Below are 26,702 nucleotides of genomic sequence, written 5' to 3' on the forward strand. Positions count from 1 at the left end.
ATCAGTTAACCAACTTCATTGTTTTTCTAATTACATATGAATATAAACTATTATACATGGATTATACATTTACGCGTATCTTTATATGCAGGGATGGAAAACTTAATTTAACCTAGCGATACATTTTACGACGGACCTTTTATAGGCAGAACGGCAATTTCAATTATAGCCCTTTAAAGCAACAGGCGAACGAAGCATTGAATAGGCGCTAGATAGCAATTAAAAACCTTTTAACTTAGAACGTTGAAATGAAATAATTAATTGGGTGGGAAAATTTCTTGCGTTTAATCAGCTCCACTTGTTTCACGAAGAATAATTACAAAAATAAATTATTCGATAATTAGTATTGTGCATGAAACATAGATGTGAAAGTATGAACATCGATTAATATTACACAGTCCAGGTGATGGTTGAAATTATGAATTAAAGTTTGTAAGATTGAAGTAATTAGTGATGAAAAGGTTTTGTTTTTTAACGATGCTTGTTATATTTATTTATCAATTTTATAGAAGAATTTGGGAGAGAAGGAAAAGAAAACCGAACCCAGTTTTAAGTATGGTAATAGAAAACTTTTCTCAACTGATGAGTGTTGAAATTTCTCAACTTTTGAAAAAAAAATCGTTTGCTTGAATATAGTGGCATATCCATAAACGGTTTGTGTTTGGTTTTATGTGGTGTGGTGGCAAAGTGACCGTAGACACCATGAACATACTACCACAAAATGTAGATATAAATTACTTTAATTTAAAATATTTGAGCGAAAAAACCTATGGATTTACAAAAGAAATAAAATCCACCCCCCATCAAATCCAAATGAGGACATAAAAAAAATTACTCGAAGGGTTACAACTTAAATGAAAAGACCCAAATGAGATCATATTTAATATTCATGGCTCCAAGAGACAAAATTAATAGGAGAATTGAAACCCTACAATCAAGAAAGGTATGATCTGTTGGTAAACTGATAGATGTAGATGCAAGGCAGTTCTGAGCGACGTACGACAGTAAATTAAGACTATGCCTAGACAGTAGATGGGTCTAAGTCCCACTTCCACTTGAAAGAGAAGAACTTAACATGATTTAGCCAACTGCGAAGGATGGAAATCAGTTATAATTAGATTCATTAGATCTGGTGCTGAGGTGACTGAAGAACCCTACAAATACGGGTCAGTGGCATCGAGGACAGCACAGAAAACTATCATTAGTATGTCCTTGTTTTAGTCGGCCGTTGGATAATCAATTGCTAATTTTAAACTTATGTTGAGGTGAGCGGCCCCAGAAGAAAAGCCCAAATGCTTCGTTCAAAACATTTATTGACAACGTTTCGGACGTCTCACGTCCTTCATCAGGTACATAATCATTGTTTTTTTTTGTGTGTCAGTAACACCCTTTCCGGCGTCCCAGACCAACAGCAATTTTTTTTTTCGTTTTAGATATTTTTAGGAAAAAAAGTTGGGTGTGTGGTCTAGAGCACACGGTGGAAGTGAAAACTTAAATTAGGGTAAATTAACAATACGAAATACAATTTTTGTTCTTTATTTTGTATAATCACAATGTAATTACGTTGAAAATGTATACAATTATGATTGTGTAGGAATTTGATTGTGCTCTGACTGATTGTCGTTGTTATCAGACTCTAGAAACGAAACTATTGGTTTATGGTAACTGAAATATGAGACAAATACTTTTGATTGAAATGAATTTCCTAAATATCTCACAAAAACTCCAAATCGTTGTTCCATATTTCGTTGTACTTTCATTTGGATCATTGGACATATTAAGATCTAATTTTGTTTTCAAAAAATCTACTAGAGGCTTTGATGTATTTTGGAGAAGTCAACATTGAAATCTCCACTCATAATCATTGGTAATATATGGAAATGTTCTTCGAGAAGAGCAGATCCTTCTTTATTAAGTTTGCGTGGATGAATTTGATGATGTCTTTTACACTTTGATTAGGTGAAATATAAATAGCTACTATTACAATTTCTTGTCTATTTTCTATTATACATTTCGATACACAAATTTCGCCAATTGGTGATATATTGAATCCAAATGTTTCTGAATGTTGAAGTGTGATATCCATCAGCGAACAAGAGTCGACGTGACTCTCTTATTTTTGAATATAGCAACACCTGCAGATTGGCGATCAGGTCTTTTGAATTTCACAACACAATCAAAATTCGGGACATCGACGTTTTCTTCATTGTCCCCCCAAGTTTCAGATAAAATCAGTATAGTCGAACGTTGTGTAACAGTATCATCGAGATCCAAAGCATGTGCCCGTAAACTTTGACAATTTAATGAATATATTGATAAGTGAATGTATTCACTAAAAGTGAATGTATTAATGAATTATGTGTAACATTAACTTATAACATTCACTCCCTCAGGTAACGCTCATTCGTGTTAGTCCGGATTCAGTGCCGAGTTCGGCCGAGCGCGTATACAGCGGTGACGCTTTGACTCTATTTCTCTCTCTCTCTCTCTCTCTCTCTCTCTCTCTCTCTCTCGCTTAGTCGACTCGAGCCGATTCTACCCGAATGAGCGTTACATCTTCGAGCGTGACGGCTCAGTTTCATTCAATACTCACAAAAAAGTGCTGAGCGCGCCTAAAGAAGTTTTCACTTCAAAAAATATCTAAAACGAAAAACAATAAATTGCTGTTGGTCTGGGACGCCGGAAGGGTGTTACTGACACAAAAAAAACAACAAAAAAACAATGATGTACCTGATGAAGGACGTGAGACGTCCGAAACGTTGTCAATAAATGTTTTGAACGAAGCATTTGGACTTTTCTTCTGGGGCCGCTCACCTCAACATAAGTTTAAAATTAGCAATTTATCATTAGTATTTTCAAAGAGAAATCTACAACAGGAATAAAACTAAAATGGAGAGATAGCAGAAAAAAAAAAAAATGAAAGACCATCCGATACTCATGGCTCCCAGGGACGACATGAAAAGGATGGTTGAATTTAATCAAATCTTCCAAATAAATCTAGGTGCTAAAAAAGAATGGGAACGATAGGGAAACACCTCTTTCAAGAATGGCACCATACTTTGGTACACAGATGGATCTAGATCACAAGAAAGTACTGGGGAAGGAGTATTCGAACCTGGAACCAAATACTCAGAACCCATAGGAAACACCAGTATCTTCCAAGCTGAGATTCTCGCAATCTCACCCTGAATGAAGGGTACAAAAACAAAAACATAGCTATCATGTCAGATAGCCAAACAGCCATCAAAGAACTAAGCTCAAATAACAGTAGTTCAAAGATGGTGCTGAACTGCAGAACCAAATTAAACATATTATGTACGCAGAACGCAGCCTCTGCTGGGTCCCAGGACGCATGGGAGTAGAAGGCAACGAGAAAGCGAACACCCTTGCAAGGAAAGAAGCTGCTACACCGCTGATAGGACCCGAACCCTTCTGGGGCATAAGAACCCACACTATTAATGAGTATCTCAGACAGAAGAACAAAAAGAAAATGAAGGAACAATGGAATTCACTCATTAGACAAAGACAATCCAAGAATCTCCTAACAAATTTCGGAAGAAAAGAAATTACAGAATGTGTCAAAGGAAGCAGGAATAAACTGCGTATCCTAATATGAATCTTAACAAGGCAAGCTAAATGGACACTTAAAGAAGATTGGAATAATCCAAGATGGCACATGCAGATTCAGCAAAGAGGCAGAGGAGACACCAACACATCTACCGTTGGTTGCCGCAGGAGGAAGTGCTTTGAGATGTACAATGTGACCATAGATTCCACCATTGAAACCGGGCCTATTAATCATGTTTCTTGATGAAATAGGACTCACTGATGTGTTTTAGGCAGAGAACGGGGGATACAATAGCTCTTAAAGGGCGCAGAATATTACACCCCTACTATTACATCTACATACAGTAGTTTGTATGATGACCTCCTGAATATTGACCTCTGTTCACGGTACACCATGTATACAGTATGTATGATGAAATGATGTATCGACCTGCTTGTTGAACAACTTGAACAAAAGGATCTTCAGTGAGGTCACAACACGACAAACTCTTCAAGTCTATGCCGAGCTTTCGACGATTATATCGTCATTCTCAGGGCCTATTTATTTTAGCAAAATGATATAACATGTTTCTAACTGTGATATTTTGCTAAAATAAATAGGCCCTGATGATGACGATATAATCGTCGAAAGCTCGGCAAAGACTTGAAGAGTTTGTCGTGTTGTGACCTCACTGAAGATCCTTTTGTTAAAGTATGTATGATATTTTTACTATGAACACACTGTTAAATTAATTTTAAAAAAGTGTATTAACAACTTGTTTGTTGAGTTTTACTTTTTATTATTTATAGTAGCATCCCAAAAAAAATCCGCAAGGCCAATATGCATTTGAATATTGCTTCATGAAGGAAATAAAAGAAGGAACGGAAAAACAACGAAGACGGTCAGGTGGTCGTGTCCGGTTAATGAAGACGAAGAGCTAAGTTATTCATTGGGAAAAGGCGGAGTGGGCTAACAGAATCCGACGGTCTTCTCCAATCCCATCAAGTGCGTCATGTTTAATTCAGAAGAAACGGACAAATAAATGACCGGTCCTCCCTTTCGTCCCGTTGCACCCCGCTTAATGAATTGGCAATATTTTAATATTCGTTGGGCCGACTTTGGCTGCAGAGTTCGGATGAACAGATAGAAACTCTGCTGAATTTGTTTCAGCCGTCTGTTCTTCGTTATCTTTATGTACAGACGTGTTCGTAGCCATGGCGACGCTGAATATGACAAAGGTTTACTCCGTAAGCGATTCGCTTGATTCATTTTGACAAATTGACGCAAAGCCAGCTGGCGAACGTTTGTTTCAGATAGAAACACGACTTCCTCTAATGATAAGACGTATTTCACAAATATAGTACACATGAAGATTATAATAATAATCAGGTGGGAAATTTATGGGCCGACAAACAGCTGAGGTCATCACCGGCCCTCTGCGTGTTCTGGTTTGTGTACAAACCAAATGTGTACCACGTCAATATCCTAAAATGCTTGCCTCTCGTTTGTCCCTCAGGTTGTCAAATACACAATAGAAACAAAACNCACCCCAGATATTCCTCGGGGCGGGGTCGAACCCACTCCACTCTCGCTAATAACTTACTTTTACTCTCCTGACGTTACACACTTACTCCAGAGTACACGGTATTTCTCGTGGCGGGGTTATAAGCAACCCCTTCCTTTCACGCTAATAAATTACAGTCATTCCAATAAATTAACACAAACACAACACTCGATAGAAACATAGAAGTCTGGTCACATTCACTCCCCCAGAGTACTCGATATTCCTCGTAGTGAGGTTATAAGCAACCCCTTCCTTTCACGCTAATAAATTACATTCATTCCAATAAATTAACACTAACACAACACTCGATATTCTCGTGGCGGGGTCGAATCCACTCCACTCTCCCTAATAACTTACTTTTACTCTCCAGACGTTACACACTTATTCCAGAGTATAAGCAACCCCTTCCTTTCACGCTAATAAATTACATTCATTCCAATAAATTAACAGTAACACAACACTCGATATTCCTCGGGGCATATAATATTCAAATAGATCAAAATAAGTGTAACTCAAAGAAATAAACCTTGCACAATGTGTCTATGTATGCTATTATCGGTATTTTTGCAAAAAGAAACAAATATTTTTATAAATATTTATTATTAACTAAAATATGTGGTGATTAGTGACCGTTAATTGATAATTATTCAGAAATAGTGAGATGCGGTCTGGTGTGATGTAGGTTTCAGAAAAACTCAACTCTCAACACGACACGCAAGAATGGCACAATTACACAGAAGACCAACACTTTGAGCCCTGAAGATGATCTCAATAATGATCGAAACGTTGGCACGATAAAGAAAATGTTTTTCTGAAACTTACATCACACCAGACCGCATCTCACGATTTCTAAATAATTAACTCAAATATTCGTTTGGCAAGAAAGTAAAATGGTATAAGTTCTTTAATAAAATATTGTCTGATTAAATATTTGAAATCTTTTCAGCCAATTGAATCATACTGTTCTATAGAATCATTTACCCTTATTTTTCCAAAAATACGTTTTACTATGTAGATGAGGAAGTATTTTGCTCTACTGCGTTCTTTAAGTAGTTTAGTCCTTAGTAAAAAATTCAAAACATTTCGCACTAATCTCCACCACACAGAACTGAAGAGGTTAAGCGAAGGTATGGCAAGAAAGTGATGTTGGTTTTAAATTATAGGATTAATTAGCTAACATTTACTATTTCTCCTCAGTTTCTGTTTTCAACTTCATTAGTTATCTAGAATAATTTAATAAGTAATCACATCATTGAATGAAACGCATTTAAGTTTACAATATGAATTCTAAAAAGGGAACAATATAACTTCTTGTGTCCAGTGTTTGGTATTAATGCTGTAAATGTTCGTCGTAAGTCCAACGGTGGTTCCATCGATTTAGAGAAGGAAATTTTGTTCTTGAAGATGATGGGCGCAGTGGACGTCCTTCTGAGGTCGACGACGACATATTGAAGCATAGGCTAAAAGAAACCCATTTTTAGACAACCCGGGAACGAGGAGAATTGTTAAATGTATCCCATACAATGAACAACATCTAAATACTTGTGTTTGTTCAAAAGTACTGTACATGGATCCCTCACGAACTCAGCGAAAGGGATTTGGCGGATTGCATTTCAATTTGCTCTTCACTACTCTGTCGCCACTCTTACGACCCTTTCCTTCATAGGTTGGTATCAGGTTGTGAAAAATGGAAAGTATACAAAAACATAGTTCGCCAAAAAGCTTATTGCCAAACCTTGTTTGAAGCTGTTCAGCGCTTATAGGAGGCGGCGGACGATGTCTAACCCGTCTCTTTATCATTTTCTAAAAGTGTTCTATGCTGTTTATATAATGCTTTACTGATGAGTCGCGTTTCTGTCTGTATAGTGATAATAGGCGTCGAAGAGTCTACCGAGAACAGGGGATGCGTACAATGCCCAGGTTTGTGCTTTCTTCAGTGCAGTTTGGAGGAGGCCTTATAATGGTCTGGGCTGGGATTTACACTGCAGGAAAAACTGGACCTTGTTGAATGCAACCCCACGGCAGTCCGTCATGTCCGGGAAATTATTGTGGAATACATCTCATTGGCTTCCCTTTTTTCGGGATTTTCGATTTCTGGATGATAATGCCAGACCTCACAGAGGCAGAGTGGTTAATCTGTTTGTGTCAGTCAGGCAAGTCTAAGGTCATTACAAAAAGACTTGTCAATCTCAAGACTAGTGGAGGAAACCGTAGATCTTATCAATAGGATCTCTTCCAGGTTTGAGAACCAGATACCCTTATTTGGATACCAGCACATAAAGGCTATGGTAATGAAAAGGCGGATAGCCTGGCCAAAGAAGGCTCTAATATTGCGTTTGTCGGGCCACAACCGGTATTATCTCACTCTATGAGCACAGCAAAGGAGAGTATTAAGAACTGGGGCATGAAACAATTCCTTAAGGAGTGGAATTTAACCCCCAGACACAGGCAATCGAAAGAGTTTGTTAAGGTGATTAAACCAGCAGAATCGAAACGGCTATTCTCTATCTCAAGGAAGGAAATTAAGCGGCTGGGAGGTACTCTGATGCCCACTGAGAAGACACCTCTCCGTAATGGGTATTCCACCAGATCCCCAACCACCTCACAAAGCAGCAGATAGGTATGCTAGGTCCAGATTTGAATTCTTTGAAGGAGCGGACATTACCAAATCACTCCCCGAGATAAAACGGTCTAAAATCTTGGGGTTTGTGAACAAGTCCAAGAGATTTATGCAGGACACGTGAGCCGACCAAGTCCCGGACCTTCTAGGGATGGGTTCGAGTCTACCCTTGTGTCTTGGTCCCCCACCCTGCGTAATATATAGAGTTGTTAATCAATGTTTACAAAACCTGGGAATTTCCCATCTGCCCCTTCTCCCATTGTCTCCAGACCTCAATTCCATTGAGCACATGCGGGATGCTTTGCAGAGAAGGCTTTTCGATCCCCATCCGCAGCCAGTTGACCTGCAACAACTGAGTACATCGTTGCAGTATCTATGGAGTAAAATTCCTTATGAAATTAGTGGCATCCTTATTGCCACTGGCTGTACACCTAACAGATTTTAGCTAACAGAGGACATTAACGGTATTCATTGTCTAAAAAAATTATTGTGTCCAATAAACAAAATTATGGAATTAAAACCTTTTATTTTGTTAATTTTCAAAATACCTTAGTTAACTTTTTCTTCGGTAATAATTTAATAACTTTTAATGCAATTTATAATAAAAATGAAATAATGCTAGGGAAAGTATATACTACAAATTTGGCAATATCCCTACTCATTTTTGAGCAGTTCAAATGAAAACTCGAGTTAAATGCGGTCGAGCTATATCATGCATTAGCACGAAGTTGTCCCCAATAAATGAAGTGAATGTGATCCCAGCCTCCAGAAGAACTTCCTCAATATCAGTTCGATACCGGCATGGACGTTGATTCCACCCCATGCCATAACTGTCTTTGACTCAAGCATGACACACGAACCAAAGCGTTCTCCAGACACAGTCTCGGTCATCTGATTACCAGAAACCAAACCGGCATTCATCTGTGAAGAGAACAGCCCTTCATTTTTCAAGTGTCGAAGGTACCTATCAAGAAACCCGTTAAATGACAGTTCAATCGTGCGGTAGGAGTTATAAAATGATCGTCTCTAGCCGTCCTACATCGCGGTCGACCAATACTTTCTGTTCGATCGAGACTTCCTGTGGGCCTAAACAGCTGTAGACCATCATGGATGGTAGAGCGCGGCATGCCTAGTACTTGGGCCTCTGAAATTATTTATTAATCTAAAGAGTGAAAGGATTATTAACACTTTATAAAAGTACACAACAAGTTATTAATAATTCACTAGTTTTCGTGGTCCGCTTGACCAATTAATATCTTTCAATTAATTAAGGTTTTTAGTTGAGATAAAAAAATGGCAAAAAGGAGGGAAAATTCAAAAGGTGGGGTTGAGATGGGAAGTTAGTGTCCGAGTGGATCGAGGTCACGATAGCTCAAGTGGTAGAGCAGCGGCGGGGCGATTTTTTAGCTTTTTTTTATCTCTACTAAAAAAAAACCTTAATTAATTGAAAGTTATTAATAATGATGTGTTTAATACTTTTTAAAAGTATTGAACACCACACTCACTCCATCATTTATCATTTCTATGATGTGTTTACGTTTTAAATCAACTATTAATCGTTATGCCTACCTTATATGGAAAATAAGCAAATAAATACAAATGTCCGGTTTTTGTCTTTGGCCGTACGTAAATGCTACTCCTTACATAAATGTTACAAGTGTCAATAAAAACAATTGTAACTGATCATTTAAAAATTATAATAAATTATTTATACAGAGATCTATCGCTGGATATTTTCTCCGCTCGATTTAATGTAGTGTGTTCTCTTTCCGTGACCTACAACCTCACAAATAGAAAAAATAAACTATGGATAAAGAGCCCGTATGGATGGATCCAAGTCGAACCTACGAGAAAAGCGATAATTTTCCCTTCTGTTTAGCAGTACACAAAGGCATACTAGTCGTATTTTGCCAATAGGAAAAATGAAAAAAAAAATATCAAAAAACTTTGGAACCAAACCTTTTAAAGATATATAAATATATATTTTTGATTAAAACACGAATATGACAATTAAACTGCGTTCATGAAATTAGTACTATTTAGCGCAAACACTAGTAACTGTTATTCATTAACGGTGTATTCACTTAAAACAGATAGGCCCTTGTCGAGTTTGAAGCATCTTCAATGAATAATAATCCATCTGTGAGCCGAATCTGTCAACGTATACAGCAGAATTTCCAAAAATTCAAATCGAAGAGATTTTTATCGACGTTAAACTGTGAAGCGTTGAATAAAATCAACAGACTATAAGAGTGCTGAAACTCACAAGGTATCTAATTAGTACATTTTACTGCAGAAACTAGAATTAAAATGTTTCTGTAACAATAATTTTCAATACAAACACGGCAGTTTTGCTGAAAAATGTTAAATGTTTTAATTACATAGTACATAAACTGTTTTAATTCGATTTTTCATAATCAAACTATTTAAATACAGAATACATATTTTATTTAAAGTGTACTTTAGTGGATTATGAATAACTTAACACGTTAACCTTTTTTTGTATTTAATTTGCAGTTCCAATCATCCCTGATTTTCTTTATGAGATCGAACACCCCAAGGAAAAAGAGGCACTGCAAAAGCATATCGTGACGACTCTCCCACCGGTCTCAACAACCCAGTCGCCCTTTTTTGAATTTAACTCCACATTGGACACATCTTATCCTCCAGGTATGTGCGGAGATAATTTTGAAATTCGAAATCTTAATTAAACCGGTTTCAGAGAACACAACCGCTGAACCTTCGATGGAAGAAAAGAGACACAAGGACCTCGCAAAAGAAACGGTTTCTGTCGGATTGATGTTCGCTTCCAAAGCCTTTGTCCAGCTCATAGCCAACCCCTTTGTAGGACCTTTGACAAACAAGTTAGTACCCTATTATAGTGTCCCTACAATTATTTCTCTTGTACAAGCAACCTATGCCAAAATATCCTTAATATATTAATTTATTTTCATCATGATTAAGAATTATTATTTTGATTATTGAAGATTTGTAATTTTTTTTTCAAACACGCGTTCTTGGTAGATTAAAATATTTATAGATTTTTTCATTCCTCTAGCACACCATAGAGACAGAAAGACAACCATTTGCATACCAATCAATTTTAAAACCGACCAATTTTTTTAAATAGAAAATTTTTCGTAATATATTCTCTATGATCTATTTGTCTTTCACCTTTTATCTATCTGGCCATGTTCCACCTTTTAAAAGAACTTTTTACATTAAACGTTGCACAAGCATCTACAATGATCTCAGGTGATAATAAATCAATGGAGATTAGACTTTATCTTTCCAAGTCTATTCAGAACAATTAATTAAGGTTTTTAGTTGTGATGAAAAAGAGGGATTCGAACCCACGACCTTCGGCTAGATACGCCGCTGCTCTACCACTTGAGCTAGCGTGACCTCGATCCACTCGGACACTAACTTCCCATCTCAACCTCACCTTGGAATTTTCCCTCCTTTTTGCCATTTTTTAAATGTCGTGTAATCTATTTGATTCTCGGCGACAAATGAAATGGCGACGGAGAGCTTTAGTGAAGTGTACTTCATTTTTAAATCATTAATTCACTACTTTCGTGGTCCGCTTGACCAATTAATACATGACAATTAATTNAATAAATCCTTTTGCATAAGGAGTCTTAAGAGTGGCAGAACCATTCATTTTCGAGGGGATCAGTCTTAAGGATTTTCTCGTGGTTGCTTTGAATTTTGTAAAAAGGATTTTTTCCCGAGTCACGTTCAAATTTGGATTTTACCCTTGGATCCCCGGTGAAATCCGGGCGGGGAAGTTGAACCTCTGATGTCCGTTTTGGCAAGAAACGGATTGTTGAAGTTTTAGAACTGTTCGAATTCTCGCCGTTTAATTCGGTATGCCAGGCACGCTTGCATTTGTGGTTTGTGATAATCAAGAGTTGAGCTTCGAATTTGCACAATTCTCGGCTATTTTTCGTTGCAATTAGTTTCTTTATGACCACTTTTTTACTGGCGCATTTTGCGTTTTATTTTCACCAAAGGTTTTGTTTTATTATCCGTATATAAACAATAGAAATAAATTAAACATACACAAAATATTCTGACAAAATGTAGCCACAGCCTGGTGATTAAAGATTACTCATTAAAAACAGGAAACTGCTTTTAAAAACTTGTTCCCGGGAAAAATGAAAATTTGAATGAATAAAGGCTTTATTTACACAAAGTATTTACATTAACTTTACATTTCCAAAGAAAAAGCTAAATTGACAATGGCCTTAGCCGTCTGTCGAGTTGCTTTATCAATTTTTGAATCTTGAATGAATCCCTATTTTTGTACCTTTAGAATGAACTTTGATTTTAAAAATTGAATTGGTCAACGAGGTATTTTCGGTACCGCAAGGCGTGAGTGATGTACACCACAAGCTTCTTCCAGTTATCCCTTCCTTTGAGGATTGCAATGATTTCTACATCCAGCTTCAGTTTCCCAAAGTACATTTGGCGGAACTCTCTCAAAACGGGGCACACTCCCTTGAAGTGGAGAGTGTCCCCCGGGACATTGAGGTTACATAAGGGGCAAATGATGGCGCGATCCTGTCTCCACGGTTGGCAGTTCAGCTGAAGTAAATCACCCCTCGCCCTCAAGACCAGAGACACCTCATAGGCTGTCATATCAGAGCACTCCATGTAGTTTTGCCCAAAGTGAAAATCCAGTCCTGCATACAAGTTGTGATGTAAGCTGTTTCTCGCACGGGTTACCAGGTCTTTCCTTTTGCTCTCTTCCCATTTTTTTATCAGGTCCGTGGTATTAGAGGACTTCAGTTCTTCCCTACTTACTCCTTCACCGTACAGCCTACCTAACTCTGACAGCTGCTTGTGCCATAATATGCCTTTATTTATTACTATGTCGGCCAAAAACTGCGTCAGTGTGTCAGGTGTGTGATTCAGTATTTTACTTATATATTTCAAATGCAAGCTCAAAGTGTGACTGTAGAGTGGTGTGACCGAGCACTCAATATATAGGATGTAGAAAATGAAAATTTTCTTTTTCTAAAATTTTAATCTCACACCCACATTTTTATTTATTTATTTTTTATGGAATAGACAAATACTTGATTTTTGCTTTTTTTTATTGCTTCATCTTTTTTACAAAGGCCAAAATTTTGTAATTCATAAAACCCAGAACTTCCAAACAATTGAATAATTGGAACATTCCACATTTGTTCCTCACAAACAATATTAATTTGTAAGATTTCTCTGTGTGGTCAGTCGGTGGTGTGAGATTAACATGCAATTCGGTCATTACCGATGATCCTAGTCGGTCAATTCTTGCTGGGGTTTTTATTTTTTATTTCTACACTACCAGACTGCAAATAATTCGGAGTAATGTTGAACTTTTGTTTTGTGTACATTTTACACAGAAATGATGTATTATAAATATCACATGGAGATAAACCAACTTCAATTTAACAGCATTCTACGTACTGCGAAGGGCTGGATTAAATTAAAGATCTATCATAACCAAAATTGTGTCAACAGGCCAAAGGGGGGGGGGATATTTGGATAATAAGTTGTTTTATTTATTAATATTGATTTTATGCTGAGCTGTTGTATTAAAATAAACATTATTCATTACTCACAAAATATTAATACATTTTTTTATTGCCAGATCAACATTACATCTATTATACATGGTATTTCTTAAATTTACAACTGTTTATGTACAGAAATGCATGATTTCAATAAGCTCAAATAAACTTTTTACTTATAACAACACAGTTTGTACATTCACATGTTAGGAGTATATTTTAATTTAATTTAATTTTTTTTTTGGGGGGGGGGATACAAGGATGCAACAGCAAAGGTCATATCAACCCTTGGGGTGCTGGTTTTTTTACAAAACAAAAAGCCCATTTCTAAGCATGTTGGGTTTGAATGCAGGGCCCCTGGATTCAAATTCGAGCCGCGTCAACACCTAAACCATTGCAACCATCGATGTCCCTATATTTTAATTAAATCTTGGAGAAGATGCAGCTAAAGATATGTAGAAGGTTGTCAAATTTTGAACTTAACAGCCCCAGTTACTTGAAGTTGATTTGAAACAAATTTGTTGAATTTTCAGTTATTGAATCTTTTGATAGTTGGTATTTCTAAGTTCCTGTGAAGTTAGCTATTCCGAATGAATCATTGTGCATTTACTGCTAATTCTTAATACTTTATTACAAAACACTTGCATATTTTGAGTTTCATAGGGGCCCATTTCCCCATACTTCACATTTCACCATCTTCACTATTGGGTATATACAATATAATTATGATATACTCAGACATTACAGAAAACAGAAAAATGCCAAAACATGTCTGACAGAACAACACATCAAGGATTGGCAGACAAAAATGATCTGTAATGACCAAATACATTTTCATCACAGGCAACCAGCGAAATCTCGCAACTTACATTATTGCTGGATCATCTCTGTATTATACACTACACATTCTCTATCAGTGGTTAACCAAAAAACAAGATTTTTATAATAATTACACTTAAATATTTTACAAATTTTTTTAGTCAGTCAGATGAATATTGGTTCTTGCCATCCTCAGTGGTAGAGCTGTAAAAGAAGCAAGGAGAAGCATACTACAATAATAGGAAAAACCTAACTTTAGGTCCATCCCCCCATAGACCTCAAGAAAAAAATTATATATTTTTCCTGTTTATTAATATTAACTTAATATTAGCTTAACAATTGACTCCTGGACAGTAAAAACAGCAAATAGATTTGAATTAATGAACAGAACAAATTACTACTTACATTTTCATAGATTTCTTCTTGAGGTCTGTGGGGTGATGAACCAGTAGTTTGATCAGTTAACTTACTGCAAGGATATGCAGACCAAAACGATCAGAAATGACAAAGCTACTTTCTCTCCATATTTTCTGTAAAGTGTTTGACTAAAATCACAAAATTTGATTTTAATCGTTAACTGATTTTTATGTAATTTTTTTTCAGAATTGGCTACAGTATTCCAATGTTGATAGGATTTATCATTATGTTTCTTTCTACCATAAGTAAGATTGATAATTAAATCATATTATGTTTTTAAAACTATTAAAAAAATTAATCTTTGCAGTTTTTGCTTTTGGACGTACATATTCTGTTTTGTTTATTGCCCGGGCTCTGCAAGGTATTGGATCATCCTGTTCAAGTGTAGCAGGTGAGCATTGCCAATTTTCTAACATTTCACATTTGGCTAAATTTTATTTGTCTGTTTTTAGGAATGGGTATGCTAGCTGAGCGATACCCCGATGACAAAGAACGAGGTAATGCAATGGGCTTTGCATTAGGCGGCTTGGCTCTAGGCGTCTTGATTGGGCCTCCGTTCGGAGGGATTATGTACGAATTTGTAAGCAAGTCTGCCCCATTCATAGTACTGGCCATACTTGCACTTGTAGATGGATGTAATTAATTGAAATTTAATAAATTAATTTTATTCATTTTTTTAAACAACTCATTTTTTTTTTCATTTCAGTACTACAACTTTTGCTTCTACAACCAGGCATTGTAAAACAGGAAACTGAATCACATTCCCTGAAAGCGTTAATTACTGATCCTTACATACTGATTGCTGCTGGTGAGTTTTCAATGTTTAACAAGATTTTTATGTGCGGGGTTGTCCAAGAGGCTTTTGCATGTCAAGAGCTGCTTAGTAGATGGCCCTCCGAGAACCTGGGCCAGAAACGAGGAATCATCCTTACCCAATTAAGAATAGGTCATACATGGTAATACAAAGTGCCAAAGCCCGTGTAGGTTAAGATTGCTCAATGTGCCCCACATCTAGAAGCTTCCTTGGCTTCTTTCAAAGATTATGAGTTATGGTTTGGAGTGAGTTCCTGGGTCCACTTGTCTTTTTTTTTCTTTTTTTTTTATTGTATATAGATCTGTTTTATGTGTTTTGTGGTTCTGCGTTTTGTCTGAGGGTGTTTATTTATTAGTGTGAGTGGTGAGGGGCTTGTGGTGAAATGTAGCATCACCGTCATCACCATAGTGTGTGCGATTAGGGTCGATAGCGGAATATTTATGAAATTACTCGCTCTTCTTTATCTTAGATTAGGTTATTTCTATTGTGTGTAAGTCGATGGAAGAATATCAACTACTCTACTGATTAACCAGAATGAGTACAAGGCATATAGGAGTGAATGTATTTATTTGTGCGATTGTATTATAACAATACAACAACCTGAAACTAACTTCTACAATATAATCGCACAAATAAATACATTCACACCTATGTACCTACTCATTCTGGTTAATCAGTAGAGTACTTGATATTCTTCCATCGACTTACACACATAGAAATAACCTAATCTAAGATAAAGAAGGTGTCTCAGCGACATAACGGGGTAGGTTCTCCTGAGGAGTAGTCCTAGAGTCAGCATATCGGGGAGTGATAACCATTCGGGATGAAAGTTTTACAAGATTTTTAAAAGCTTAATGGAATTTTTTCTTCAGGTGCGATTACATTTGCAAACACTGGAATCGCTATGCTTGAGCCTTCGCTTCCCATTTGGATGATGGATACGATGGGGTCAGGACGCTGGGAGCAAGGTGTTGCTTTTCTCCCTGCCAGCATTTCATATTTGATTGGTACAAACTTGTTTGGACCCCTTGGACACCGCATGGGGAGGTAGCTTCACTTCGATTTTAACTATTTCATCTACTTGCCACTTTTCAAATAAAACTATCCATTTGTCAATTTTCCTTTTAGATGGTTGGCTACCTTGTTAGGATTAATTATCATAGGAATTTGTTTGATGTGTGTAAGTGTAAATTATTTTATTTAATTAGAACTGTTTTTAGTATTTGCAGAACTAATGATTTATAAATTATTTTTCATTTTGCTTTTGAAAATGTCTATTGCTTGAGTTGTTTTCTTTAATGTCTTTTTTTAGATACCCATGGCAAGCAACATGTACCACCTTATTGTACCAAATGCCGGCCTAGGGTTTGCTATTGGAATGGTCGACAGCTCGATGATGCCCCAGTTGGCCTATCTGGTCGACATAAGGCATTCTGCAGTTTACGGTAGCGTTTATGCTATAGGGGATGTGGCATTCTGCCTCGGTTATGCCATAGGTAAATGTCTACTTTAACATAGTGTACGTTTTTAATTGCAATAAATAATTCCCAGGGCCTGCAATGAGTGGAACTTTGGTCAATTCAATTGGCTTTGAATGGATGTTGTTCTTAATCGCGCTTCTCAACTTTATCTATGCACCTTTGATGGTCATTATGAGGAACCCACCAACAAAAGAGGAACAAGAAGTAAGATTATATTATTATTCTTGAAAATATTACATATAATCCCAAATATAAAATTTAAACTGCCGATTTGTTAAAAATTAAATTAACTCAACTTGACAGTATTTAAAAATTGTGGTGATTTATCATCATGCTGAAAACATGTTTTTGTTTCAGATGCTGACGCTTGGTGAAAAATCTTCAGTTCGTTATGTTACTTATCAAAATGAAGACGAGGATGAATGATAGCTAATGGTTTTCGGTTAAGAAATTAACTGAAATATAAATTTAATTAATGAAAAATACTGATCGCTTACAAATATTATCAGATGATCCATCAAGAAGATGACAAAAATTACAAATTTTGAGGTCCAAAAAGAAGATGAGCACAAATGAAAATCGAATAGTCAAATTTATTAATTTTATGAAATTAGAGTAAAAAGTTTCGTTTAATTATTTGCTGTTTCCAGTAAGGCCTACATCCTTGCACTCAAAAACTCCAAGAGTTAACCATATCATTATTTTTTTAAATTTTCAATTTAGCACCACAGTGTAATTGTTGTAAAAAAATGAAAAAAAAAGAAAGGACAAAGCAATTGTGATAAAAATGAAAGATGCAGTATTAACCTAAAGTTATAGGACTGTGATAAATATCGCCTGATGATGGCGAAAGTTAAAATAAAATGCACTTGTTCTTTTCTGCAATTAAAATTGACTTAGTTTATTTTTGCATTAAATAAATGGAATAATGTTAAGCATCACTCAGCTATTCATAAAAAAGCTGCTGATAATGTCCCTCCACACGATCTCATGGTCAGCTTTGAAAAAAAGCTGAAATCCGACCATCCATCCTTTCAAAACTTCAATAAGCCGATGTTATAAATCAAAAATTTAATTTGGTTCAAGCAAACTTTTCAAAAATAAAAAAAACTTCTTACATGTTTTTAGCCAATACTTTTAAAATTTCAGAATTTTGTCAGCCGCTGAAAGGTGTATACTGTATCTTTTATTCCAAAAGAAATTTAATTATTTAAAATGAAATTCAGTTTTTCCTAGCCGATTCAAAAATATAAGGGGGTAAATAAATTTATAAGTGCTGTAGTAAATATTGCACGGAGGAGATATGAAATCATTAATTGTACATTTATGATAGACGCACAAACATTAGTATATTTCTAAATTCAAAATTGTCGCAACGATGTGACACCCGGGCACCCCTCAGTCAAAGAAGGTTGTGAATGGCTGCACACCGTCTAATTGGTCATAAAACCACTGAGGTTGTTGAAAAGATGGTGCCCAATTGGCTTTAAATTAATCGGCATTGAAAATGTTTATGTAATTAAAAGTGCGATCTATCAAAACATCGGATTTGACTTACCAACTATTCTTATTGCACAAGTTTGCGACTTAAGTTGTACTGTTGATTAAATATAAAATTAAACAAAAACTTAACGATTTGAAAAAGAAAATTACAATATTTAAAAGTATTGGGACGATGCCTCTCAGATGGTCTTCGTGAGTTGCTTTTCGGGTTTGGTATATTTCGATGGAAGAGCTTACTTCTATTCCATAGTTGGTTAAACATATGGGTTGGTTATAATAAATTTATAGTATATGTATATGTTCTGTATTATCTCTTATTAGTAATATACAAGTACATTGTAGTGGCATTGAATAAATTAATCCACAGTTCATGTTAAAATAATCTGTTAGTCCAATAAATGAAAAGGACTTGGTGTTTCTGAACTTCTGCTGAATGATTTCAGATTGTTGTTAATGCATACAAAAATATTGTAAATGAAAGAATTGCCTATGTTTTGTCATTACAAATTTATCTTTATAATTATTCACTAAAATATTTTCTTTTAAATTTCAAAGAGCATTCAGATACTCTGGAATGTCATTGTGAAATGACAATAACCTATTGTTATGCATATTTAATAAAACTACTATTTATGAATAGTATATTAAGCTGGTTTGGGTCCGAAAAATAAGACGATAGCCGACCACTATTTGGAAAACCAAATTATTTATTGGTTTCTGGGAGGCTCGTCTTTTTATTGTCATGTTATACAAATAAATATAATATTCTATATATGTGACTAAGTCAGTGGCTGCTAACTGTGGAAGCTTAACATTGTTGTTACTTTAATGGTGTTCTTGCTGTTAATGTGGTGCAATAAAATGTTGTAAAACAGCTTTGTAGTGCTCAGACAATTCAATAATACTGACAATTACCTCTTAACTGTTCCAGATTTCTAAGGTAAATACAATTTAAAAAATACTACTCTTGACAATAGCTCTAATTAACATTGAAACAGGTAATATTAATTTTGAAAAAACCAACTGTGGGAATACTTTCTCTTATTAAATTCAAAATTAGTCCTCTGAGTTGTTGTATTCAACTTTCTTTATACAGAATATTGGGAATTGTTTATGTATAAAAAGTCCTTTACTCTGTCTGAATTCCTTTGATCCACATTTGATAAGGAACCAAGAATATCAACTCAGTACAAAGCAATTTGATCGAGTCATTATATTATTATTAAGTTATGTGGCTTGAAGTGGCGCAGAACCAAATTGCGACATGATATTGAGTGCGGACAGATGCAAAGAGGTAGATAGTAATAGTTTTTCATTCAACAAGAGATCTGTTAAAACTTTCACTTGTCTGAAGTTTCACAATTTTAATATTTCATGAAGGAAAAAAAAATTGGAAATAGTCAGGTTCAAATGCAGGGACACTGGATTTAAACCCGAGACCTTTATCTTACATCAACACTTCAACTGTTGCGGACACTGATACTCCACTAAATACTTTAAAATTCTGTTTTAATGACCTATTTTATTTTGTTTCATTAAATAGTTTCAAAGTATTGCTTGGGTGTGTTTCTAGATGTAGCACTGGCTTTCAATAAGCACCTGGCTATGCTTTATAAATTCAAACACTTCCTACTTATAACCTTATCCTGAAATCCTACCTAACTGACCTGAGCTTCAGAGTGAGGTGCGGCAATTAGTTCTTGAAAGTCAGACAAATATAAGCCAGCACCCCACAAGTGTTCTTGGTCCCATCCTTTAAAGGGTTAAATTCTATTCAAGTAATCCTAACCTTACACAAGACTTTACTGCGAACATTTTGGACATACGAATTGTAACTGTAGGGATCTGCCAAGTCATCTAATATCCAGCGCATCCAATCCTTCCAATTAAGTCCTCGGACAAATTGTCAAAGCTCCTTACTGCGTCACTAACCTCACTGTCCATCCTAGCTATAATACTCAAGCCCTCTCCACACATTCCCATTCCGAGAGCCTGCTACGTTGCCTTTAATCAATGATGGGCTCGAGCTCAAGCCTTGCCCTTTAATCCTTCACACTAAATCCCAGCATTGCCTGGCTTCTCATGAAATGTGTCCTCCGGGTGCAGTGCTGGCCATGGGGGAAAAGTTTTATGATCTTATTTGTAATCGGGTACAAATAACATAATAAAAAAAGTTTTAAATATAAGCAGTGGTCAGATTTTTGGTTCTTTTATTTTTATGAATCGACTTATTTAAAAAAAAAAAAATATCCTTTAAAGAAATAGGTTTGTAAAATAAACTTCAATTAAACTATCTGATAAAATAGTTATAATTATGTACATAATTATAAACAATGGGACAAATGCCAGTTTGCAAATATTTTTTAAGTCAATACGCCTAAACAAATATATTGTTAACAAACAAGTAATATTCTTAAACAATTTTTGTTTATAAACATTAGGCTAAATAGGCAAATTGTTGTTTAAAAAAACTTTTTACAATCGTATATTAACTTACAATTGGCATAAAAAAATAATTAACCACACAGTTCATATGTAATAGTAGTTTATTCGTGATAGTATTTAACAAACATTTTAGAAAATTTTAAAAATCACAAAATTTCAATGTTAATGTCGACTGTATAACATTGTTAATTACTTATTGAAGATTTTTTCATTTTTCTTTTTATGGCTTGTTTCGCTTGACCTGAGATGCATACGGGGCTAAACTGTGTCGGTTATTAGGTTAACGAGAGAAACATGCACATATCAGCATACAGCATCACAGTTTTTAACGTTTCATTGTAAAAACACTAAAAACACAAGAGATATTGGATAAAATTAAAAGAGATTGTCTCATCGAGAAGTTTCTATGCATATTATTGCTGAACTCTCAAGAGACTTCTTTAGTTATTTAATATATTGGGAAAACGTGTTAAATATTAAGAAGATTTGAAGATAGAATTAATAAAATGATTTCTGCTGAAAATTAATACATAAATATATTTTATTTTATTTAATAAGCTCATAATAACTTTAATTAGAATTACAGACTAGTAGGTGAAACAATCATTACAAGTTTGATAAATATTGTAAAACATTGGAGGAAGCCATTTAATTTAATCGTATATAATAGAGATGCAATGAATTATGGAAAAAGAACTCAAGAGACAAAAAATAATAATGCAATTATAACACTTTATTCCTGAGAAAAACACAATTATTGCTATACTATCAATTTCAACATGACACTCATTTGCTCTGGCAATTTTCAAAATGGTCCAAAAACTTTAAATGTTTGTCATGTTGGAAAACTGCGCTGCAGTGCGGGCATACGAAGTCGTCGTCTGTCTGACTTTCCACCCGATCGTTCTGCACTTCCCTCTTCGACTTCCCCTTGCCAGGGGGCGGTAGGACTGAAAGGCTGATCGAGTTGACAAAAGGCGCTTTCTTAAAAGCCGAGTGCCTGTCAGGCGCTGATGACGACTTAACCACCGGCAATTGAAAGTAAGACGTGACAAGGTTCCCTCCACTCTTGATACCCATAGAGAACGTCCTGTGTTCGGAATGCATACTCCCGTTGCTGCTGCATGGCGACACCTCAGGTGGGGAGATGAGCGGCAATGTGGAAGTGAGAGAGTACGACTCTTCCTTAGGCCGCAATGCACAAGCTGTATCTTCAAGTCCATACCTCTCCAAACTTCTAGCCTCATCCTCAGGATTGAAAGCTTTCGATGCCTTTGAGTAACCATCATCGCATTGAATGTTATCATCACCCAAGAAAAGTCCACTTAAAATTTGTTTGTGATGCTGGAACACACATAATATTATTATTAACTTTCATAAATTAAACTATAAAATGACAAAACAGTCTATTACACTGATTAATGTAAAAAAGTTATACATACATGTCCTGATTCATAAGCTTGTAATCTAGGAGGCTGGTTTTCTACATGATTTTCACAATTCCTACATCGCTGGCAGCAGCTCTTTTTGTTTTCAGACTCTGATCCTCTCTGAAAAAAATATTATGTAAAATCTACTCCGTACTATGTCCTAGAATCATAAAAAAAAAAGAAAAACTCACAGTGTTTACACAAAGATCTCTCAAGACATTGTTCAGCCTTTGTTGAAGAGCATCACGTTCCTTTACGGCTTCCTGTTTTTCATTCTTTTCAGCTTCCCAGTCATCCTTGTGTGATCTGACCTGAAACTGCAGGTGTTCCACTTCTCCTTTCAACCTTTCCACTTCTTCTGTTAGGTTTTTACAGTCTATTCTTTGGCACGGCGTATTGTCCTCATCAGGTTGAATGACCTTTTTATTTAAAATAAATAACTATATTATAAGCTGACAACTATTTAAATGATTATCATTTACCTTTTTATCTGAGAAAAAACTTCCTTCCCCAATGTTGTTGATCTGTTCTTGCTGGTCTCTTATTGTCGACTGCAGTTTGTCGATGAAAATTTGCATGTCTGTATTGTACCTGTGCCATCGCTTGTTTACCTGAGTGAGCTGCAATAAAATCAAGAAAACACTTATTAATTTATTATTGAAAATTATTACAATTAATTAAGGTTTTTAGTTAAGATAAAAAAGCCAATGGCACGAGCGGGATTCGAACCCACGATCTTCAGCTAGACACGCCGCTGCTCCACCACTTGAGCCATCGTGACATCGATCCACTCGGACACTAACTTCCCATCTCAACCCCACCTTTTGAATTTTCCCTCCTTTTTGCCATTTTTCAAGAGATGGGAACTTAGTGTCTGAGTGGATCGAGGTCACGATGGCTCAAGTGGTGGAGCAGCGGCGTATCTAGCCGAAGATCGTGGGTTCGAATCCCACTCCTGCCATTGACTTTTTTATCTCATCTAAAAACCTTAATTAATTGTAATATATTAATTGGTCAAGCGGACCACGAAATTAGTGAATTTATTGAAAATTATGCTACAACAAATAAAAAAATGGGATATTTCCACTTAAAAAGTTCATCTGATCATCCTGTGAGTTTAGACAGACAAAAATCATAAATGATCAAACTGCAAATAAAAATTAATAATGGCTAGTTTATTAAAAAACAAATCAAATGATAAATTTAGCCCGCATGATTTAAAAACTCTAATTTTTATATTCTGTACAGATCCGTAGATATTTTTCAATCAATTTTTTATTTATTACCATTTTATAATCTTAAGGATTATAGAATGGTATATATTATAAATATTATAGATGCAAATTGCCATTGGTTCAGTAATTGGGGAAAGATTGTAGGAGAATATTAAAAAGGTCAGAAAACGTGGCTTTGATAAAGTTTGTAAAACAAATAGCAAATTACATAAGTCTATACAGTAAAAAATCACCTTCAGTCATGCGAAACTTTCTAAACTAACTTTTAACTTTTTTGCTTGTCTTTGAAAACTAGTTTAAAAAGAATTTTTAAATCTTTTCACATTTTTCATCAAGGCCTTTTATCTACAAACAGTTTTTCTTTAAATGGCTAATTTGAACTGATAGGATAATAAGTAAAATGATGGTGTGTAGGCAGATGAAGATACCTTTCATCATGAAATGAAAAAAAAAAAAACACCAATTAATTTTTAAGAAAGCTTTGGATGACAAAGCCCCTTTGCATGTTTCTATGGTTTAACAATAATAGTTTACATGAGTTATATTAAATGTTTTGTGTTTTTACTTATATTTTCCCTCCTTTTTATAAATGTCAAAGATTTGTCTCAAATAATAAAAATTTTTCAATTACCAAAGGAAATTAAAATTTCAGAACATGTCAGATTTAAAAAAAAAAATTAAGAACAAAAAATGAATATATATATTACATTTTTTGTAGAGAAAATTCAATCGCCTGAATGGTCTAAATAAAAAATACTCGATAAGTGGAATATATTTGATTAAACAGATAATAAATATCTTTTTTTTAACTTATGAACACTCTCCAAGTGGCCTTAAACAAATGATCTCTACCTTCAATATCACAGGGGGCACCTGAGATACTAATATTAACTTAGGAGCCAAATTTTATAAAAGGAAAGCTTTAGAATGAAATCAACCAAAGTTTGTAATTTGAAACTACTCCAAATAAGCCAATGCGGTTTAAAAAAAGTATGTTTTTGTAAGCCCACCGTGTGTAATATTTTACATTGTTTTGAAGCACTTCGGTAAAATTTAATTGAGGATTGAACTTGAAATCTTGCCTAATAGTAAATACATTTTGTACGATTGATCCTGTTCCATCCTGGAATAGAGGATGAATAAACAAGGAGAGTATAAATATTCATCAAGGAAAGAATTGAAATAAAAATGAACGATAGGTTTTTTTTTCTGCAGATGAAAAAATCCCAATTGCAATGTTTTCATTTCAAAACACCCACAGGTTCTGCAGAATGGATGAGGAGACATCACACTCCACCCAAAAATTTGTTTAATTTTTAATTTTCGTCCACCCTTCCCACACAAAAATGACATTTTTCCACCTTTCATAAATGTATCGACCACTGTCATTTGATTAAAATGATTTGATATATTTTTTAGTTTTTAGGAACATCTACAGTTTCATCACGTATATTAAATCCTAATTGCCTGAGCCAAAATTCTTCAAATAATACATTTTTTATACACTGGAATATGCTTTTTATTGGGGTTTAAATTTATATGAAATGTCAAGAATTAATTATATAAGAGCTCTAATGTAGAAACAAAATTTTGTGTGAATGAAGGAAGATGAAGATCAAACGTTTGGCGATACTTTCTGATCTGAGAAGGATCCTCTGTCGTATTGTGTTAAATTTAGATAAAAGATAAACAATCTTTCCAATGTGGGAAGGAGGAAATAAGTAAGAGGAAGCTGGAACTTAAATATTTCAATAACTGACTCGTCTTAGAATAAAGTAATTTCTATCAATTACTCATGCTGCCACCCAAGTAAGAAGGAGATAAAGTCTAAAAAATGCTAAAATATTAAAGCCCTCAAACGCGATCTAATTTTATTGTTCAATTTTAATAACATCTGTTATATCTTGAATCATTTGAAAATATCGACTCCAGTACAAGGTATCATTATTATATTAACTTATTATTTATTACTTAACATAAAAGCTTGCCTGTAAAATTTGTCGGGGGCACAGTACACTCATGAGGAGCTAGGAGGAAGGTCGGAGCTACCTAAGCGACAGAGAGAAATCTTGACCATTATATTTTTTGGGGGTAAAGCATGTCAAACCATCACCTTACATTCTACCCTACATTCAAATTTTGACTAATTTTCACATTCAAAGGTAAAGACGTCCACTCCTTTTTTTCCTTTACATACAGCTCATAAAATAAATTGTGAAAATACACTCTAGTAGTGTGTTGGAGTACTCGATATTTCTCCATCTCCCTTTACACCTATAATATAATTAACCTAATTGAGGGTCGATGGAGTACTCAATATTCCGCCGTCGCTACATATTCACGCTAATAAATACATTCACTCTTAACACATGAGGTATTCAGAACTGTGAAGAGGAGACTTGGAGCATCACGAAATGCATTTATAATTTTAAAGAACCAGAAGAAGAAAGAAAAGCCAAAAAAAAATCGTGTTTTAAAAGAGTGACAAATCAAAAGAGCTTGGCTAAAAAAATCCTACCACAAATCCTTCGGACAATCAGTTTTTTGAAGATTATACTACTTCATTTGACGAAAATATTTTGCAAATGAGTCGGAAATTCAAAAAGCCTTTTCTGATTTTATTTCACCTGTTGACTTTTTTTTTCTGGCATAGAAAATTTATAGTTTGGTCGTTTCTGGTCGTTCTGGTATGCCTATCCTCGCTATTTGGGTCTGAAAAAAATAATCTACCACATTGGGACCTGGATCCTCCCAAATATTGATCTACGGATAGAATTTTTATTCTGCCAACGCCAAAAGTGAGAAAGTCTAGTGATATTTGTTTTTTTGACCTATCCTGTCCTCTGGATCTCCGAAAAGAAATTTTAGACTAACACAACCGGTTTCGTTCAAGAAACTAAACACCTAAGAGCCACAACTCTCCACTCAACTACTCTTATCCCTGGTCGTAAAAACGTCAAAAAAGGTTTTGTATGCAAAATAAGGCCCGGATACTTTCACGAAATTCCCTTTGTTGAGGCTGGAATGTGCAACGTTCGGGACCTGGAAACACGTCCAAATTTTATGAAACATCTTCTTAAAAATTGGAGCTGTCTTAAAAGTTCGAAGAACTGATGACCAATAAACTTGTAATATTGCTGAATTTGGGGTGTTTACGATCATCCTACACACTGTTTTGGTTGGTCAGGCACGTTTCGACATTTTGCCATTGCGGTAGTCCTTCTGTGTTTTATCTTGCCAATTGTGACCTTTTACGAGTCTGTACA

The 26,702-nt window shown here is 35.2% G+C and overlaps 2 protein-coding genes across 4 annotated transcripts in view; one reads left to right on the forward strand and one right to left on the reverse strand.

Annotated features, from left to right (window-relative positions):
- The window catches only part of LOC106670038 (synaptic vesicular amine transporter), an 83,173-nt gene extending 63,972 nt beyond the window's left edge, over window positions 1–19,201 (forward strand). The window contains exons 3-13 of the mRNA XM_014400025.2: window positions 10,249–10,401; window positions 10,454–10,595; window positions 14,715–14,773; window positions 14,836–14,919; window positions 14,981–15,163; window positions 15,235–15,336; window positions 16,215–16,389; window positions 16,471–16,522; window positions 16,655–16,838; window positions 16,894–17,027; window positions 17,181–19,201. Of these exons, the coding sequence (XP_014255511.1) occupies window positions 10,249–10,401; window positions 10,454–10,595; window positions 14,715–14,773; window positions 14,836–14,919; window positions 14,981–15,163; window positions 15,235–15,336; window positions 16,215–16,389; window positions 16,471–16,522; window positions 16,655–16,838; window positions 16,894–17,027; window positions 17,181–17,249 (1,337 nt within the window). The 3' untranslated portion in view covers window positions 17,250–19,201. The remainder of the gene's footprint in view (window positions 1–10,248; window positions 10,402–10,453; window positions 10,596–14,714; window positions 14,774–14,835; window positions 14,920–14,980; window positions 15,164–15,234; window positions 15,337–16,214; window positions 16,390–16,470; window positions 16,523–16,654; window positions 16,839–16,893; window positions 17,028–17,180) is intronic.
- Window positions 19,202–21,415: 2,214 nt separating this feature from the next.
- The window catches only part of LOC106670039, a 66,754-nt gene continuing 61,467 nt past the window's right edge, over window positions 21,416–26,702 (reverse strand). For 2 of the 3 annotated variants that reach the window (XM_014400026.2, XM_014400027.2), the window contains exons 3-6: window positions 22,684–22,821; window positions 22,393–22,620; window positions 22,214–22,321; window positions 21,416–22,115 (exon numbers count right to left, since the gene is read on the reverse strand). In XM_014400026.2, the coding sequence (XP_014255512.1) occupies window positions 21,558–22,115; window positions 22,214–22,321; window positions 22,393–22,620; window positions 22,684–22,821 (1,032 nt within the window). In that variant the 3' untranslated portion in view covers window positions 21,416–21,557. Of the gene's footprint in view, window positions 22,116–22,213; window positions 22,322–22,392; window positions 22,621–22,683; window positions 22,822–25,424; window positions 25,486–26,702 lie in introns of those variants that run through there. The other variant, XM_024227956.1, reaches the window with a different exon arrangement.

Source organism: Cimex lectularius, unplaced genomic scaffold (genome assembly GCF_000648675.2).
Source record: "Cimex lectularius strain Harlan isolate CLEC.00 unplaced genomic scaffold, Clec_2.1 scaffold38, whole genome shotgun sequence".
In the NCBI taxonomy this organism is placed as follows: domain Eukaryota; kingdom Metazoa; phylum Arthropoda; class Insecta; order Hemiptera; family Cimicidae; genus Cimex; species Cimex lectularius.